Source organism: Rhododendron vialii, chromosome 8a (assembly GCF_030253575.1).
Source record: "Rhododendron vialii isolate Sample 1 chromosome 8a, ASM3025357v1".
Classification (NCBI taxonomy): Eukaryota; Viridiplantae; Streptophyta; class Magnoliopsida; order Ericales; family Ericaceae; genus Rhododendron; species Rhododendron vialii.
The window spans coordinates 32,358,248-32,377,390 of NC_080564.1; the positions used below are offsets into that span (position 1 = coordinate 32,358,248).

General features: G+C 38.4%; 3 protein-coding genes and 1 pseudogene across 4 annotated transcripts; 3 read left to right on the forward strand and 1 right to left on the reverse strand.

The window, feature by feature from the left end:
• Positions 1-16: 16 nt before the first annotated feature.
• On the forward strand, positions 17-3,874 carry LOC131335422 (probable polygalacturonase At1g80170). 2 transcript variants are annotated; one of them, XM_058370755.1, is made up of 9 exons: positions 17-584; positions 677-814; positions 1,233-1,406; positions 1,758-1,781; positions 1,890-2,097; positions 2,205-2,286; positions 2,845-2,953; positions 3,119-3,235; positions 3,308-3,472. In XM_058370755.1, exons 1-9 carry the CDS (start codon positions 417-419, stop codon positions 3,338-3,340), a joined length of 1,053 nt encoding a protein of 350 aa, XP_058226738.1. In that variant the 5' UTR covers positions 17-416; the 3' UTR covers positions 3,341-3,472. The 2 variants fall into 2 exon arrangements, with proteins under 2 accessions (XP_058226738.1, XP_058226737.1); XM_058370754.1 differs by having other exon boundaries at positions 30-584; positions 3,327-3,874.
• A 2,352-nt stretch (positions 3,875-6,226) lies between these two features.
• On the forward strand, positions 6,227-7,132 carry LOC131335428 (probable polygalacturonase At3g15720). The gene is made up of 2 exons (XM_058370764.1): positions 6,227-6,639; positions 6,730-7,132. The coding sequence occupies exons 1-2, from the start codon at positions 6,568-6,570 to the stop codon at positions 7,000-7,002; spliced, it is 345 nt and encodes a 114-aa protein (XP_058226747.1). The 5' UTR covers positions 6,227-6,567; the 3' UTR covers positions 7,003-7,132.
• Positions 7,133-9,151: 2,019 nt separating this feature from the next.
• LOC131335429 (DCC family protein At1g52590, chloroplastic) lies at positions 9,152-11,481 on the reverse strand. Its single transcript, XM_058370765.1, has 5 exons — positions 11,178-11,481; positions 10,250-10,307; positions 9,736-9,843; positions 9,491-9,583; positions 9,152-9,383 (listed from the first exon to the last, which is right to left on the reverse strand). Exons 1-5 carry the CDS (start codon positions 11,377-11,379, stop codon positions 9,302-9,304), a joined length of 543 nt encoding a protein of 180 aa, XP_058226748.1. The 5' UTR covers positions 11,380-11,481; the 3' UTR covers positions 9,152-9,301.
• A 303-nt stretch (positions 11,482-11,784) lies between these two features.
• LOC131335430 (uncharacterized) lies at positions 11,785-18,060 on the forward strand (annotated as a pseudogene).
• The last annotated feature ends 1,083 nt before the right edge of the window (positions 18,061-19,143 follow it).

Genomic DNA, 19,143 nt, shown 5'->3' on the forward strand with positions numbered 1-19,143 from the left:
AGACAAAATAGAAATCACTGTTGTGACATGCCTTCCGAAACAGATCACACCAAAATCTCCTCTCCGTTTAGATAGATAGAATAGATTTCTTGCATACTACGCTTACATCAAAAAAGAAGTCATTTAAGATTAAATCCCTTTACTTTAGACACTTGAAAACCAAAGATATACCCCCCTGCTTTTGCTTTGAAAGGTCAAAAGACTGCTTTTGACTTTTGACATTCCAACATTTTTCAGTTACAATGGTAAGAACACTATAACTGTTTTTCTGCATGTGGAAAAGCAGCTCAAGGGCTCCTCTCTGTTTTTCTTGCTAAGGTAAAAGGGTGGGCCGGGGTGACCGGCGTAGTTGGCTCCGCCTGTCTATCCTTTCATCAATTGATCAGAGAATTGGGTACTCAGTTTCTATAGAGAAAATGAAAACCATAATTCGCAAATATGTCTCCTTTGAGTTGCTGGGCAGCATATTGTTTTTAAGCCTTCTTTGGGTACGACAATTGTGGAGCGAAGACCGTGATTTCATGAGTTCCTTCAACGTTCTAGATTATGGAGCTATTGGCGATGGCATTATTGATGACACCCTAGTAAGTTTTCTTCTTGATTAATTTCTCTTAAATTGCATTTTCAAATTCTTCTCATTTGTTTTTGCTTTTCTATCGTGGCTTATGATTTGTAGGCATTTGAAATGACATGGGAAAGCACATGTAATGCAGAGACTGATAATGCAGAGATGATTGTTCCGAAGGGGAAGACATTTTTGGTGCATACCCTGGTTTTTGATGGCCCTTGTAATCCCACCAAGATCAGCTTTTCGGTACGAAACCAGTAATCCAGCTTCTGTTTATTGTGATAAATGTATCAAAGACGTGCTCAAATCCTCTCTACTCGATTTTGTGCATCAGTGTTTTGGTTCATATCCGACGATTGGTCCTGTGAAAATCTTCTCATCTCTCAAGATTTCCACGTGATCAATGACCGAAAATGCACTGAAACACCGAAATATTGAGCACAGATGGCTGGAAATACGCCCGATAAAATGGTGAAATTGGGTACAGAGGATTTGAGGGACCAGTATAGAAATGTATGTTTTTATACAGATTCGATTGTGTCCCAAGAATGTTGAGAAGTAGGTCTGCCGCCCTTCGTCTGGCTTAAGCTAAAAGAAGCCCTTCACATAATAACTTCAAGCAGTATATGTAAAAAGTGATCTCTTCACCTTTTTTTTTTTGCAGATATCAGGAAATATTGTGGCCCCTGATAGTCCTGATGCATGGGAAGGAAGGGATAAGGGGCAATGGCTAATCTTCGACAGTGTGAATGGACTTGATGTTAATGGGCCTGGTACAATCGATGGCCGTGGTCAGGGCTGGTGGGATATCTCATGTAAAACTCGCCCTCAATCGACGGTACATCTCCAATCTGAGGTCATTAGCAACATTTTGTTGCACACTTGCAGTAAGGTTGTGTTGCGCTAGTCTCCTTGAAATGTTCCTTTCTAAGGGTTCCTTAAAAAATGATGGAATGCACATTCGAAATATTGAAATCATCATTCGCCATTTTAAGTGAACGAATGGCCGTTCTATTGGCAGGCCAAAGAACGACGCCTAAAAGAGCCATTCTGTTGGCAGGCCAAAGAACGACGATTCCATTTCTTTCCTGAATCATTCCAGCGAACCAAACATTACCTGATTTCGTGTACCCATTTAAAGCCTGGTTCTTTAACTAACTTGATTATTGACTCTCTCTTGTTTTGGCAGGGATGTGTCAAGCTTGCACCAACTGTAAGCAAATCAATTTTTTTCAATACCATTTTCGTTTGATCAATTAACTACTGAACTTAAGCAATTGTAGCAAAATAATTTTTCATGTGACCTATCTTTAATTTGTAGGTGCTCAGTTTCTTGCAATGTAACAAAGTTTCAATGATAAACATTTCTGTTGTAAACAGTCCTCAAACTCACATTCTAATATCAGGATGTGACGATTTCGCAATTAATTCTTTGAGCATTAGATCTCCTGGAAAAAGCCCTAATACTGATGGGATTCACATTAGCAGCTCCCATGGAATTCTCATCACAAGCACAAACATTGCCAGTGGTAATAGTTTCGCCCTTTTCTGGTTCAATTATTAGGGTCTCAAAGCTTGGCTTTGAGACTTTTAAGGTACTAAAATTAATTTTATTTTCTTAATTGTTGAATTGCAGGGGATGACTGTGTGTCAATTGGAGATCACACTTCAAATATACACATCTCTGATGTTAATTGTGGACCTGGCCATGGAGTAAGGCAAGTTCTGATTATATAAGTGAAACTCTAACATCTGGACAAATATAGGGTGATTGTGCATGTAATTTAGAAGTTTTCTCTGATAGTATATTGAAATAAAGCCAAGCCAAGCCAGAAAACCAAAGACCCATTTATGCTTCTCTCGGGAACCCGATGTCGCTCCCTCGTCTGCTCTAAAAACAGATCTGCATTTGTGATGTCGAATGCTATAAAAGACTTGAGTGAAGCCCACCCTAACACCGATTAGATTTAGGAGAGATGATGAAACTCTGTTCGACAACTGATTATCTGAAGTCGGAGATTGTGAGTTCTAGTCGCGTGAGCGTCATCGTGAGGGCTGGATTGTTGAGATCGCAATGTTGTTCTTTGTTGTATTTCTCTAAAAATAGACCTACGGGTGCAATATCGAATGTTATGAGAAACTCAAGAGAAACTATCCCCAACACCTAGTGGTTTTAATAGAGATGGTGAAACTTGTCCAACACCAAATCCAATTCACATATCAAGAACCTTTTTTGATGAATGTCGCTAAATCTTTCGGTTCTGCACTTTTGATAGCATTGGAAGCTTAGGTAAGAGTGGGAATGAGGTGAAAGTCGAAAACATAAGCGTAATCCGCGGTCACTTCAACCGAACAACCAATGGGGTCCGGATCAAGACATGGCAGGTATGGTCATGAGGATCAGGTTCTTGTCAACTGTAACTGTATTAGGGGTTAAAGATCAATGCTCAGATACTCAGGAGATCACAGTGAGATTACAGTGAGAATTTTGTTATCTCGCGCGACCTATTGACGATGTAGTGTTTTCCTTTTTCGTTGTTCTTTTGGTAGGTTGGGAGAGGTCATGTCCGGGGAGTTTCCTTCAAAAGTATTGACTTCACAGACGTGAAAAACCCGATAATCATCGATCAGTACTACTGCGATGTCAGAGGCGCGTGCAAACCAACGGTATACTAACATCGACCTTATTCAACTTTATAGAGTTAATAGTCCATGCTTAGAACCAATTATTGAATTCAGTTTCTGTATGATGATGAAGAAAACCGGAGTTAAAATCAGCGATGTGCGTTACTCGGGGGTATCCGGTACATCCAACAGCACAATTGCTATCAACCTGAATTGCAGCCAAGCTGTTCCCTGCACCAATATAGTGTTAGACACCATTGAATTGGCATCATCAACTCAAGGAAAGCAAGTCAATTCTAGCTGCAACAATGCCTATGGAAGAGCCGTGGGAGTTGTAAAACCCAAGTCATGTCTCCTACAACAATCTTGAATCTGTTCATAAGAATCAGATGTATTTAAGCGGCCAAGAGTAATTCTTTGTGGCTAGGAGTAATTCTTCATGGTCAAGTATAATTTTTTGCGGCCAAGAGTAATTCTCTGCGGCCACAAGTAATTCTCTGCGGCTAAAAGTAATTCTTCATGGCAGAAGTAATTATTTGCGGCCAAGAGTAGTTCTTACTTGGGTTTCTGTTTTATAGTTCAGATACCATCACTTACCAACCTATACAAACATTCTTTGTCATGAGTATCTGTAATCTTTAACTTGATATGAACTTATTGTATATTTTGTTAATCTGCCAATGGATTCTACAATTCTTTTACTTTTTCTGTCTTTTTTGTTAATCTGCCATATGTGGATTGCAAAAGTCCATCCGTGGCCTATTTTCTTGATTTCTTACATGTTATTGTCTGGTCTGGTGACTTCATGTGGTCTGAAGGAGCACCACCCACTCCCCTCGCCGGGAATCCATAACTGCCACCATCCTCTGCCATCTTCTCCACCGACCCACTCTCCCGTAGCTTAATCTTCAGGAGTTATGTAGTTGGAAGGTTAAGTCTTGAATGATACATCAGAGACTAACGCGTGACCACGGAAATGCTTAAACTGTGTTTCCCACAGTTTCGCTTTCCTCTTTATGGTATTTCATGTTTTCAGAAACAACAAGCACGAACTCGACAAGACTCGTCATTCCAAGAAAATTTTCCTTAAAAAAAACTTTCTGAAGCAATATGCCAAACTAAAACGTTGTTGCAACAAGCCAATGGTTTGGGTGGGCAATTGTTGTCTACTACAAGTTTAATTATGTAACTGATGGCTAAAGGTAATTTTTCCATAGTCTGGAAACACTGAAACAACTTCTTTTGAGTGATACATAGCCTAAGACTGGTAGACAATGAAGAAGAGAAATGCTTCCGTCCATTTGCATTTTTTTTTTGTCTGAAAGGCATGGGCCTACATTAAGTTGCTCTTCAAGTTGAGCGAAGGTGGGAAAAAAGTTCATGCTTGTAAAGAGTGCAGCAAGTGATGATACCCAGGTTTTGCAAATCCAAGAAAACCGGCAACTACTCTTGCGTGCATGTGAGATATCACTTGATTCAATGTGTTGAGTCGAAAAACTCTGGACGTAAATAGACATTATTCTATCCCATTCCTTAATTTAACTCCAAATTACAGTAGTTCAAGTTTAATGCAGAACAAATTTCATTGCCTATTTCTTTAGATTAGCCTTCTGCTTTAGTACTCACCTAAAAGGGCTTACAACTGTCAGTTATCGACCCATGGACCAGTCTGGTGCGACCAGAGCAAGCTAGCTTTATGTTTGCCAAGATTCAGCTGTCCTTAGCATGTAATCCAAAGTGCAGCCAGAAGTCTCTACATTCGTGCGTACTCCGTACTTGGGGCTTTCATATATTGCAAGATTTGAAGGTTATATGCCAATTGATTTCTGTATGTTAAGTGCTAAAAAGCCACATTTCAACAATCTATGGCATAGAAGATTGGAAAGGTAATCTCTAATCTGTATAGCAAGTTACAGTTTCATGTCAAGAAAGTGGCAGTTGATTAGGCCTCAGCTCTACAAGGTTTGTATATAGCACTAATAGCAGATACGAAATGTGGGTGCAGATCAAATCATACACATAGTCAACGTTGTGGAATTATGGAGGATCGATGGACTATTTTCTTGATTTCTTGCATAGTATTGTCTGGTCTGGGGACTTCAAGTGCAAGTGGTCTAACATCCTTCAATTCTTTTAATGTGGTGAATTTTGGAGCAGCTGGAGATGGGAAAACTGATGATTCTCAAGTAACTCTCTCTCTCTCTCTCTCTCTCTCTCTCTCTCTCATGCGTGCATTTGTGTGTGTGCCTTTCAGGGGTCTATGTATGCCTGGGTTGCACTTGCTCCAAAAAGATGCAAAAGAGAGAAATAACCCTTCATTTTCGCCTTCATTTCTTGATTCTGTTAACCTTACTCAAACACATATTTCTTGCTTCTCAGTATCTGGTGTTTGCCTATACTGTATGGAGTGCAGCATTTCCATCTTTTCGTGGTAGTTGACTCATTTCTTGCAACGCTGCTCTCTCTTTGTTTCCACAAGCTCTCAAAGTCTAAAGAATCTGTGGAATGACATAACAAATTTTGCCACAAGTGATTATCTAATATACCTGGGACCTCAAGGCTTCGGTCCGGTAATTATCTAATCCACCTACTTGGGATTTATCAGAGTAGTGTAGAGCCACGGACACCTTTATGAGTAAAAACATTCAAAAGAACTAGAGAAACAGAAATTTTGTAGTAACCTTTAACCAGTCATATGAACACCACCTTGGTTTACAGGAACTATGCAGTTTAACACCAAGCTTTTCTTGATAATGAATAGGCATTTCAGAAGGCTTGGAAAGCAGTATGCCAATCAAAATCAGAATTTTCCATCCTCATCATACCTGAAAGGGGGACATTCCTTTTGAATCCTGCAACTTTCTCTGGCCCATGCCACTCTTCTCATATTTATGTGCTGGTAAATTGATCAAACCTTTTTACTTCTAATGGAATCAAATGTAGTAAATTTCAATTCTCTTCATTGCATGGGTTCATGTTGTTTCATCAGTTCCTAGATGGGAACAGTACAAGATAAAAACACATTCCATCGAACAATTCATAAACTGCATGTGACATGAATAAGACACACCTTGATCACATGATCCTGTAAGGGAAAATGAAGCAAAAAGAGTTGAAATTCTGATTCACTGCCACAGGTTTCAGGAAATATTGTTGCCCCAGACTCAAAATGGGCATGGATTGGCCATCACATCAACATTTGGCTTGCCTTCTCTTACGTCAATGGGCTCATTTTCAGTGGAAAGGGACAAATTGATGGTCAGGGCCCAGCTTGGTGGCCAAACCCTTGCTTGCAAAACGTGCAAATTGTCGGTATACATATGCATATGTCTATACATATACCAATTAATAGATCATTGATTTCCTTCTTTTAAATGCACAAAGGTCAAATCTGCACTCTTATCACATTTCTATGTTTTCAGGGTGCCAAATGCAGTGGACCAAGTGTAAGTAGACGGTCGCTCTTTTTTCTACTATCTTTTATGCTATACAAGTGTTTATATATGCATGTATATGAATTTTTTTTTTATGGGCAGGCATTGGCATTTACTAGATGTGATGATCTTATACTCAATGGATTGACCCATATCAACAGCCCAAGAAGCCATATAAGCATAAAGAATTGCAAGGGTGTAATCATCTCTAACCTTCACATAATAGCCCCTCAAACAAGCCCTAATACTGATGGAATTGACATCTCCGGCTCGAGCTTTGTTATAATCCGTAACTGCACCATTGGAACAGGTAAGTGCATACAAATTTCTCTTGATTTTCTTCTCTGGTCTTTTGCTGTTTTGGGTTATTTATGAAGTATGATATGCTCCATTATTATTAAAAATAGGTGATGATTGCATTGCAATTGGTGGGGGCTCCTCCAATGTTAATATCAATGGTGTAACATGTGGACCAGGCCATGGTATAAGGTTAGCAGCCTTTTTATTTGCTTCGACAAATGTGAATTAAGAAAGTAATCTTGGTCCAAAAGACTACCAAAACATAAAAGAAGTCCTTGCAACCTGTTTGGAATTGTCTTGTCTTCATTTTCTTCGGGCTAATTTCTGTATTTTTCCATTTTCAGAAATACAACGAAAGCTCGAATAAGAAAACAACATTTCTCTTATACCTGTACGTATCAGCAGGAAAATTTGTCCAAGACACCAAAATATGTATCTAAAAAGTCGGTTGTTTTCAAAAATCAATTCCTGAAACAGTGCACCAAGCAAGTTTTGCATATTCATCTGCCCAATCTTTTGCCCAAGTTTTGTTTAAGATCCCCATGAAACTAAACTTTGACAGTTTTTTTTTTTTTGGTTTCTCACCGGGGCTGCAATTTTGAAGACATCAGCAGTTGAGTTGACTGATATAACGTACTCTGGAATTAATGGGACATCAACAGCGGATGATGCGATAAATCTGAGCTGCAGCCAGAGCGCTGGCTGCACGGGCATTTCGATTGATCAAGTGTATATAACTTCTACGAATCTGGGGAAGAGGACTTACGCTAATTGCTTCAACGCCCATGGGAAATGCACCCATACCGTACCTCCTGTCAAATGCCTACTTCCATAAAAGAACACATCCTGTTTCTTTATTGCGATTACAATGATGGTGGTTGGATTTTGATATAGTGATACTTCGATCCTTGCATTGATGCCATTTTCTTTCTGTAAACGTAGTGGTTCTTGATATACCTTGTGTTATCATGGGCATGCCCTCATACTTCCTTGGACAAATTATTTCTTTCAGCCACTGGTTATGATACCACCACAACCTATAATAAACCTGAAGGTGCGGAACTTAAAGAAAGAAAGGAAAGGAAAGGAAAAACACCGATTTCATTTACGGGTTAAGTCAGCAAGTCTTTATGTGTTTCCAATCATATGTTAACCTATCGGTTCTAAATTCGGATGCATTGAGTGCAACTCAGCCGTTTGTTAATCCTATTATATCCCAAAAGAGGTTTTAGCATACTCTTTCTCCTTACAAGAGTGGTGACTGAGTATTTGAAGAACAAAGGATTTTCAATTCTCTGTGAAGAATATCTAGCTCTCAACATGCCCATTCAAGGTTTCCACAGAAATATGGTTTGTCCTCAACATCCACCTCTTTTCTCAATTACTGCGAAAATCAATGTGTTGCATGTTTATATTATGAATACAACCATCACCTAACGATTTTCGTGACTTTCACTGTGTGTGTGTGTCAAGTAAATGGCCAAAACACAATTATTTGTTCAAGCTTGTGGCATGACAGGGAGATCAAATGTTTCAAAAAACCTCGATAAGGCGTTTGAGAATATCGCGGCACCAGAAATTAATGCATGGGCAAGGGAAAACTCAGAAAATTGGATTGGTTTCTCAAATGAGAATGGGCTTATTGCCAATGGGAGTTGGCAAATCGGCCACCAAGGCTCTGCCTGGTGGGATCAGCACAATGAACTCGACGATTCTAGCATTGGTCTTTACGCAGTCTTTGTGCTACATCTCTCACCTCATTGAATCTTTTCCTTGCTTCTGTTTACTATTTAAATTTCTTCGTAATAAATTTAAAAAAGACCTCTTTTTGTCAGAGGCCAAATTTCCACAGATCCACAGAAAGACCTCTTTCCAAAGCATCACCAACTCCTATCCTCATTGACCAATACTACAGTATCACTGATGTACCTTGCACAAACCAGGTAAGAACGAAGTGTTTACATACATGAATGCATGTGTACGTACACGACAGTCGCTATTTCTAGCTGTCGAATTGCTAATTAATTATCTCTCTTCATCCTACCTGATGTTGAAGACTGCTGCTATTCAAGTGACTGACATTACATAGGATGGATTCCACGAGACATCAAACAAGGACCATGCAATCAAACGTAGTTGCAGTGAGACTGTCCCGTGCACTGGACATTTTGTGGAGGGAATAAACAGTCATATGAAAACCACAAGATATCTAAGACAATTACCATCTTCATAACATCTGTGTATGGATGACATTAAGTAAGAAGCATCATAATGCTGAGTTTTTCGCATTGGATTTATGTTACAACATCAGTACTCCTGAATTTCAAAACTCCAAACTATCAATGTCAAACAACCACAACGCCAAAATGACTTGCTATATTTCACATGCCTCCGAGCGACCAAAGAATGCATAACGATTGTTTGCAACATTGTCGTATACAAAGTCACGTATGAAACTGCAGACATCAGTACCAAAAAGTAATGTTATCACGGATAAGGGTAACAGTTACTTGATCCTGTTAATCGCAAAGACAGACCAGAGCAACAAAAAGGGCCTACTTACAGAGGTATAAACTGCAGAAAAAGTGCCAGCTGAGGAAAGGGTAAATTGATGTACTCCATGATCTTCAGTACCGCCTCTGACTTGATAAATGATCTGATGTGTCATGGAAAAAAGCTTGAACTGATTAATCCTTCTATGGGATAGAAATCTTTGAAACTCTCTCAAACGTAAATCCTTAATTACATCCATAGTTTAGTCGAAAGCCACATGAAACAACAGAACTCCATCCAAATTTCTAAACATACCTTTCCTTTTCAACAAGTACAACACTTGATATATCATCAGGAGCTCTTCCAGATCTCCTTAGCAGTTTCTTGCCTGCTTCACTCTGTAGAGCTTCAAATCTTATATTCCTGACAGATAAAGTAGACAAGAACTTAAGAGAACAACTTGACTTAAGCAGAAGAATAAATTTGATCACATTTCAGAGAACTTGACTTAAGCAGAAGAATAAATTTGATCACATTTCGGAGAACTTGACTTAAGCAGAAGAATAAATTTGATCACATTTCGGAGAAGCATCAGAGGTAATTTTGAATTTGATGTTAATTTATATAAAGAGTTCTCATATTATTCTTCCCATGGGCTGATCTATCTTATCAGTCCTTGTAGATAATCCTCAACTGATGAAAGTAGTAAAATCTGCTTTTGTGGTCCAGATTTCTCTAAAACTAATTACCATAGAAAAACGAGAACAAAATGACGATGAAGCAGTTAGTGCGTAATCATAAAGAAACTTCATGAAGAAAAACCACCAACCTGTTTCTATCATTATCACAAACAAACTTCACGCCTCCATTACACAAGTTGCATACACCTATCAAAACAGAAAAGATGTGCACACAGTCAAATGATACAATTGCTCTGAATTATTGGGGTAGGAGTAATTTATAGTAACCTCATTGACAACCATTTCTTTAAAACCAGGTCAGCAGTGATAAATAGTCCCAAAAAGAACGTACTTTTGCCAAGTACAGATACATCACCACTCAAACGCAGGACGCCAAACTTTACATATCCAGTGCTGTAAAACTACTACGATGTGCGATTCATATCCTAGATTTCGATAACTTTAGAGGTAAAATCGATACATATTCATAAACATATCTTGTGTTTTGCTCCAAAACGTCTTACGATAGACACAATACATGTCTCACAATTGAGTTCATTTGGAGGTAAAGCTGATATGCATCTCTCAACTAATCTTAAAGTGAAAATTAAAACACGGTCCATGATGTGAAACGTAATATTTGTTCTTATATGTTACTAGTTGACGAGCAAAATATTGTATCATCAAAGTTTTTATTTAATACGAGCAATGAATTTCGTATCTTATATTCAGTATAACTATTTCTTAAACTTACATTTATACACTTGTTAAATGTATCTTACATGCGAGAAACCAAGCTTGTCAAGTTGATTGTCTCATTTTTATCCCCAGTGGTAACCTAAGTTCCCACGCACTCGAAACAATAACCAAAATGAAAAAAAAAGATAGACTATCCCGTTTTGACGAGCTTGAATAAATCAAGGTTGCAATTTCACAACATTTAGGAAGAATCAATTCGCGCCCGAAGTCAGTCAAGATAATCTAAGTGAAAATTGATCACAGTACTACTACTTATTTATGCTTGTTGATACCGATGGTGAGAAAGACGGTGATTAAGCTAAAAGAATTGAGCCATACCGTCGAATAGCATAATAGGCCGAGTATCTTTCTCGAAGAAGTTGGACGTCGCCTCCACCCAATCCACCGCCGCTTCGCCTCCACGGACTGGTGACAGAGTGGCGAAAGTAACAAAAGAGGTAGCGACTCGGCGGCGACTGCTAACGTGCGCGGGAAGTGACACGGCCTTTCCTGCGCACACGACGGGTACAACGAGCGCCATCGGGAAATCGGTATCCTGTAACCAACCCCCCGCCACAAAAATATACTCCTACTTTAACTGTCACGATATCCTCTCTTTTGCCCTCAAAATTTCTCTTATTTACACACACCTTATGGCAAATGGGAATGGTAGTTCAGTAATAATGGCGAATCTACGGGGCTTAGTGTATCGGGGATCCGAGTCCTCTACGAGGTTTCTCTCTGTGAGAATCATGTGACCGTCTATCTTGACAGTTAATAATTCGGATTGAAAACAAATTTTATCAGGAAAGAATTAACTTTTACGGGGAAGGATTCGTTTTATGATCAGACCATTAATAATCAAGATGAACTGTCCGGTTTTCACGAGAATCCTCGCACAATTCCTCACATGGAGGAATCATCGCAGAGGATCTCGATGTATCGGAAGCGTGTGGTCCATGGAATTAGTGTCACGTGGAGAACCGATTTACCTCAGGCTGCCATGACAAAGGGGCCGGGCCCCGTCCTTTCTGGTGAATCGGGTCTGGAATCGGATTTGGATCCGGAACTCCTCCATTTGTATGACTATGACCAGGTCACCAGGAGGAGGTTCATTTCAACGGTAAAGACTTTTCGTTTCGAAAAGAAGTCTACAACTACGGATAGATAGAACTCATAGAAGTTGATCGAACGAAGAAGAAGAAGAAGCAGCAGCAGATGACGGCGAGAGAGAGAATGGGATGGATTGGCGAGACTGTGGACTCCATTAAATCAGTTAAGATCAGACAGTCTCTCGCGCCGTCAGCCTAGGTCCTCTCTCTCTCTCTCTCTCTCTCTCTACACTTCTATGTATGTACCGATCATTGCATGAAAGTGTTTTCTTCAAAAGAGGTAAATTTCGTAGTTGTGAAATGGAACTTCAAGTTCTACGTTGCTCTTCGGATAGTTTTCCAGTTATCGTCTGAAATGTGTTACTTTAGCGGACTTTAAAACCCTGAGAATTAAGCTAAGTTCTGTATGCTCAACGATTTCATGGAACTTGCTTTGCTGCCTATGCGTGGATGTTGTGTAGTCACTGCTGAAGCTCTTGGAGGATCTTGATTGGATAGGAGATTTTAAAACTTCTAACTTCAAGCATTGATAAGTGCTTGATATACGATTAGGCACATGAACTTTAGGAAGGAAACAACAGTTGATTTTACATTGATGATCTTTTGGAACTTTACTAGTCATGCTTGACTAGAAATATTCACGATGATATCACATGGTGTACGTTGTTGTTGACGTTATTGTCTAATGAAACTGCAAGAGGTGTTAATGCTAAATTAAAAGTTTGGAGATAGGCATTAGAGTAAAAAAGATTTAGGATCAATAGGAGTAAAATGGAGTATGGAGAGTGTAAGTTGAAGTGCTAGTGTTGATAAAGTGACCCTCCAAAATTAGGAGTTATGAAGGAGCGAGAGTTTTAAGTATCTTGGCTCAATTGCTAGCATAGAAGGAGAGATTACAGAGGATGTGATGAATAGAGTACAAGCTGAATGGGTGAAGTGACTGAGTGGTTTGGGAGGGTTGTGTCATGTTTGACTGCTGGATACCTACAAAGTTGAAGGGAAAATTCTACCAGACTCTATAAGAAATGTCATGTTATGTAGAACGGAGTGTTGGGATACTAAGAACCAACATATGAGCAAAAGTGTAGCTGAAATAAGAACGTTGAGATGGATGTGTGGTAAGACTTTGTAAACTTACGTAGAATGGTAGGGGTAGCACCGAGAGAAGATAAGATGAGAGAAGATAGATTAAGGTGGTTTGGACTTGTCAATACTAGATCGGTAGATGCGATGGTTAGGAAGAGTGATATGGTTACGATAGAGGATAGCATTAAGAGAAGTGGTAGATGAAAATTGGCTTTAGAGGTTGTAGGTCAAAAGGATATTGGTTTGTTAAACATCACGGAACACGATACCCTTGATAGAGGTCAATGGAGAAAACAATTCATGTAACCAACCCCAATTGCTTGAGACTTACGGCTCGGTTTGGTTTGTACTAGACATACTTGACTATAAACGTGAATATGTTAATGATCCTGTACAATATGGTCAGGAATCCACCTGTTTGGTATGGTTGAGGTTAGAAAATAAATTGAGAACCCTCAAAAGTTGTAAAAACTACTTGTTCCCTGTGATTAGTTTTATTTTAGGTATTAGAAAGACTGTTCAAGTATGTGATTGTGTACGATATGTGGTTGCTTGACATGACATAATGTTGTCATTCTAGAAATCTGTTAATGGAATTTGGGCCTTCCCTTCAGTGAAAGAATTAACAGGCACACTTTATTGTTTGAATTAGAAGAAAATCATATCGCGACACCCAAGGTTCTGCTTTGGTATTTAAATATGTACTCAGAAGGAATGATCACAATGTTGCATTGTAATTTGATATCCAATATGGTCAAATGATCTTTTATAACTGCACTTTGTTTTCTGTTTCAGGGATCGTAGTTACATCTGCACTGATGATGTGGAAGACTTTAATATGTATCACCGGCAGTATATCTCCAATCGTTGTTGTTCTTTCTGAAAGCATGGAACCTGGGTTCCAAAGGGTAAGATGATTTATTGTGTGAAGTGTTCTTTGGTTAAAATGATGGAAGTTTTAGTATCACTATTGTAAGAGATGGTGTCAACTGATATAGAAACATCCTCTGCAAGAACTAACACTTTTATTTGCAGGCAAGATTGTTACCTTAGAAAAGATTGAGATTTCCTTTCCAATTTTCTAAAAAGCTACTTATATAACAATTTGAATATCAGAACTTCCTTGATCTTTTGATCTAGAGGGATTATGGTAGAAAGAATAAAAAAGCAACTATCTCTTTCTGTTTTCCTTTCTTTTTCATGGAGGTGCATGCCCTTTTATATGACATGTTCCATTCTGTCATCTGTGAACTAGAATTAGTTTAGGTGAGGTACAACTCCTTGAGTAATAGTCAGCACGTTGGTTTTTTTAACCTCATGTGCCATTGTAGTTTTATCGTTTGAAGTTCGAACCACTTTTTCCCCGCATTCATGTTGTCTTAATGGCTATTTGGGATATTGTTAAGATCGTGTTATAATAAAATGGTTTCCTGAAATCCCACGAAATGCCATATCTGATTGGAGGAGGGCCCATTGAGCAAATGATAAGATCAAGTTTCAGTATGATCTCAAAGGACTATAGTATCTTAAGCTTTGAGGGATTACGTATTAATGACTGGGTTAGTGGGTAATCTAAAGATCTTAGAGCGTCTTTTAAGGAAAATCGAGTCTGTCTCATCTTTCTCCATACTGCCATAATTGTGTTGCATGCCAACGTAGGCATACAGACTTTTAAGAAGTAATATAAGCTTTACAATGCTAACTGAATTCTTAAAAAATCCATGCAAACAAATCTCGAGCGAAGACAGGTATTTGAGTGTTCAATACTCTTGTTGTTTAGCAGTCTCAAAAGTGCAAGGAAGTATAATGTAGACTTTCTTGTTCATTTGTTTGTCTACTTCGTATCTATCTTCACATACGGAGTAATACAGTTCTTCCTTTTTTTTTGGTAAGTTACTACAGTTACTTCTGTTTGCTTTATGACCTGTATTCTTTGGACAAATGAGAACCACTTTTCATCCCAGGGGGACATTTTGCTCTTGCACATGGGTAAAGATCCTATACGTGCTGGGGAAATTGTTGTGTTTAATGTCGAAGTAAGATTTCTTCCTTTTTCTTCCCATTCATATTTTTCTATCCTTTCATTATGTTTGCAGCACATTTGGAATTTTTTCCTCTTGTGACTGTTGAATCAAATGTACTTTTCCCTTGCTGATGTTTTAATCATTCAATGTTGCTGCGAAACAAACTTTTTGCTGTCCAATGAGAATGATAACCTGTTTGCTTTCGATTTTTTATTTGTAGGCTGGTAGTATATTTCAGCTTCACTGTAGGATTAATCTTCTTTGTGAACCCCGAGCTTACAAAGCCTCTCAGGTCCTATTGACATTCTATCATGTTTGGTGCATGCTGGTGCCGTTAAGCTTGTCCGTCGTCAGCTGTAAACCTGGCAACACTACCTTCATGATTTGCGATTTGAAAATCAGTACCATTTGTAGAATTTGCTTGTGGGATCAATCAAATATATTGTCGATAGTCAATCCAACTTCCTAATCTCAGATTTTAAGAACAATCCACCAATGAATAGGCGTGTCGATTCTCCATTTCACTTGCAAAATAAAGCAAAATATACAATTCTAGTTCTGGCTTACTTCTTTCCAGAGACTTGCATATCTTATTACTCTGCTGTCATTTGCTAACATGCTTTCCTTTTTTATTCAGTTTCCTCATTTTCCCTTTATTTTGTGTGTGTGTGTGTGTGTGCAGGGTCGTGATATACCAATTGTCCATCGTGTCATTAAGGTAATAACGGGTGGCCGAATGTTTCCCCCCAAATGTTGCATCATGCTACTGGCATGAAATACTTTTATGCATAAATCTGTTGTAAAGAAGGTTGCATGGAGGTGCACGGGTATGGAACTCTGGTACTTGTCCATTGAATCTATGACCTGAGCTGTTAAACACCCCTCTCATTGTGTGAGAAGTATAGTAGTTCCAACTTCCAACAGAATCCTGTGATGGAATTCATCTAATTGACACTGTAGTAATCCGGTGTCCTGATTATCGTTGTAGGTTCACGAGCGGAACGATAATGGAGAAGTTGACGTCCTCACGAAAGGTGCTAGTCTTTTGTTGTTGTTGTTTTTATTTCCGTGCTCTGTATCTTTGGAGTGGAAAGAATCAGATATTAAGTAGTTGCAAACATTTTATTCCATGTCCATCTTATAATCTAGAATCTGTTGAGGAAATCAATGGCATTATCCTCTATTCCACGGTGACAGTGGTGAAATTGTTTGCATGTTTCATGTGAGAATTCATTGGACAAGACCTGGTTATGTTGAGTAGTTTCAAAGATTATACTTCGTGTCCACTTTATAAGCTAGATTCTGTTAAGGAAATAAATGGCATTATCCTGTATTTTACGTGGACAAGACCTGATTATGTTGTGATTCGTCTTCGTATTTTGTTTGTGTTTAATGCTGCTACCCCAAGTTATTATCTGAAGAGATATAGTATTGCACTTTACGGAGGCTATACGTAAGGACTAGGCATGTTAATTACCCAACATATGCAATTGACAAGGTGCTACATTTATCAGGAAATTAGTATCTGTGTTTGTGTTGCTATTAACCCAAGTTTTTTCTCAAGGGAGATAAGATTACACTTTATTGAGGCTACCCCAAGGGCTTAGGCCCATTGATTAATGATTACCTAACTTACGGGGACAAGGGACTGTGGAAATTAGTTATTGCAAATTCCTAATCACCCTCATTAGCAAAAAAAAGAATGCACAGTTTACAGTGTTCATCTACTGATACCCGTGTTACTTAACCAATTATGTATTTTGTATTTTTCTCAGGGGACAATAATAAGAACAACGATATAAGTTTGTATGCCCCCGGTCAGCACTGGCTTCAGCAGGAGCACATCATGGGCAGGGCTGTAGGGTAAAGCCACTAGTTTTAACCTTCTCTCTTAGTTGCAAGTACACGGTGGGGTGGTTAGGCTTGTAACTACAATTGTGTTTTTGAATCTTGCTGGGAGATAGCCACTCCCATGCTTTGTACTCTTCAATGCTTGGTTATCCCTATTCCCTTGGCGCATTTGGTCTGCAAATTACAATCAAGCTTTTGTATTTCCCTTCTTTCTTATCTATGAGAAAAAATCACTGCAGCTTTTTGTTGCTGTCGCAGGTTCTTACCTTATCTTGGCTGGGCAACAATTATCATGAACGAGAAGCCTATTGTAAAGGTTCGTGTTTCCCATAATAGTCTCTATATCTGTGGCGCCTAACTGAGATCCAGTTTTATCTGGCATTTTGACCCCGTGAAATAATGGGGTTTCATTTTTACTGTTTATTTGCAAGAATTGGAGCAGAAATTTTTTCATCCATCAACATTCTTTGCTGATGTATCATTACGCATTACATCCTTTAAAATGCATGTTATTGGTTTGCAATTCTTTTGGCTCTAAATATCAAGCATTTAGAATTGTAGTTTCTTCTTTGTTTATGGTCCTGCCATGAAGGATAAAAAAAACCAAAACTGTACTATTAAAGTACGAGACTTCTTAGTAGATGCTGTAAGCTGATATTGTAGCTGTCAAAATTCCTAGGAAGTGTGGCAGATACGAAGGTTGTAGTTCGAATTTGAATTCCTTCTTTTCTTTCTTGCAGTATGCTGTTCTCGGTGCTGCGGCATTGCTTGTTATGATAACAAAGGACTGAAGGATGAAGTTTAAGCAGCGAATTCAAATACCGGAAAATCCGATTTCGTTGAAGGCAGCCCCTTCCGATTTGGTTGTGACCTCTCATCACTATTGTGAACATTCGCTGCTTAATCATTTCATACCCAAAATTTACTCAGAAAGGAAAAAATGTTAGGTAACATTCACGGCAAGTTCTGATGTTGTCCGATGTTAGCACTCCTTGTTCAGAGGGATATCTTCATTCTTTCTTTGGTGATTAGAATCGAAAAGAAAATTAGTTGAATCAGATGTTTTAGCAAATTCTATAAGGATTCGATTGCAAACAGTAACACGGGCTTTCAAAATTCTTCAATCTTCATTGGCATCGACTTTCAAGAGCATTTTGTTGTTGCAGATCATCTTCTCTCTCATCGTCCGAACACCATTAGTAAGAGACTAGTTGAACCATTAAGGTATTTGTAGTTAAAATAAGGTGGAAAAAATACTTATCAAGGAAATTACCCTAGCTGATTTCCAAGAATTTGTTGAATTGATAGCTCTACAAAATACATATTGTCGAAAACATCATTTTTTGTTTGATAAAATAGCATGAAAGTTAATATTAGTTCCTGTTATTTATCTTAGATACTGCAAATTGGAGTCAACAATGAATTTGTTCATGTTTACTTTGAATAATTTGCGTTCTAACTTGATTTCTGTATCAGTTTATGTGGTCTCAAAACGAGTTTTAATTGAGTCAATACGAACTACGTTCAAGTTCCTTGGTGGTTTTTTTTTTTTTGGATAAATAAGCTTGTCAAGTAGAATGCTTATTAAACTGTTCAAATTTGATTGAGATACTTTAACGAGTTTTAAAAGTGTGTTGAAACCCCAAAAATTACTTTTAAAACTAGTACTCAATTTTTAACGAGTTGAACACGAATTGAGTTTTGAGTAGGTTAAAAGTTTAAGAGGACCTCTTTTGGTTTATTTTGTTCAAGTTGAGGGCTAGTTTCATTATTCAACTGTATTTTGCTAAGCAAGTATGAGAGTGAAAATAGCAGGAGTCACTTGGATGGCAAGTAAAGTGAGGTGGTTTCTTTTGTTGCCATACATATTTAAAAGGCTCACGGAGTTCTAATCCCACATGACAATGGAATTTCGGCATCCTTCCGATATGTTTACTCATCTCAACTTGCCATAACAAACACGACCCAAGGTTGATTGAGTAGAAGTATGACACGATTATTCCCAAGGCGACTGAAGATTAATACTTAGTAGTACAATTGTTTTTCTTTTATAACTGAATATCTATACCAACTTGCGCGCACCTCAACCAATTCAAGTTTTAATTCCGAGCAAGGTTTTGAATCCCGTACTGTACCAGCCGGTATGTACCATTATTGACCAAATCCGGTATCTTATACCTTTAATTTCGTTCTGGCTATTTTTAAGTTTATTTTTCCTTTTAATAAATGAAT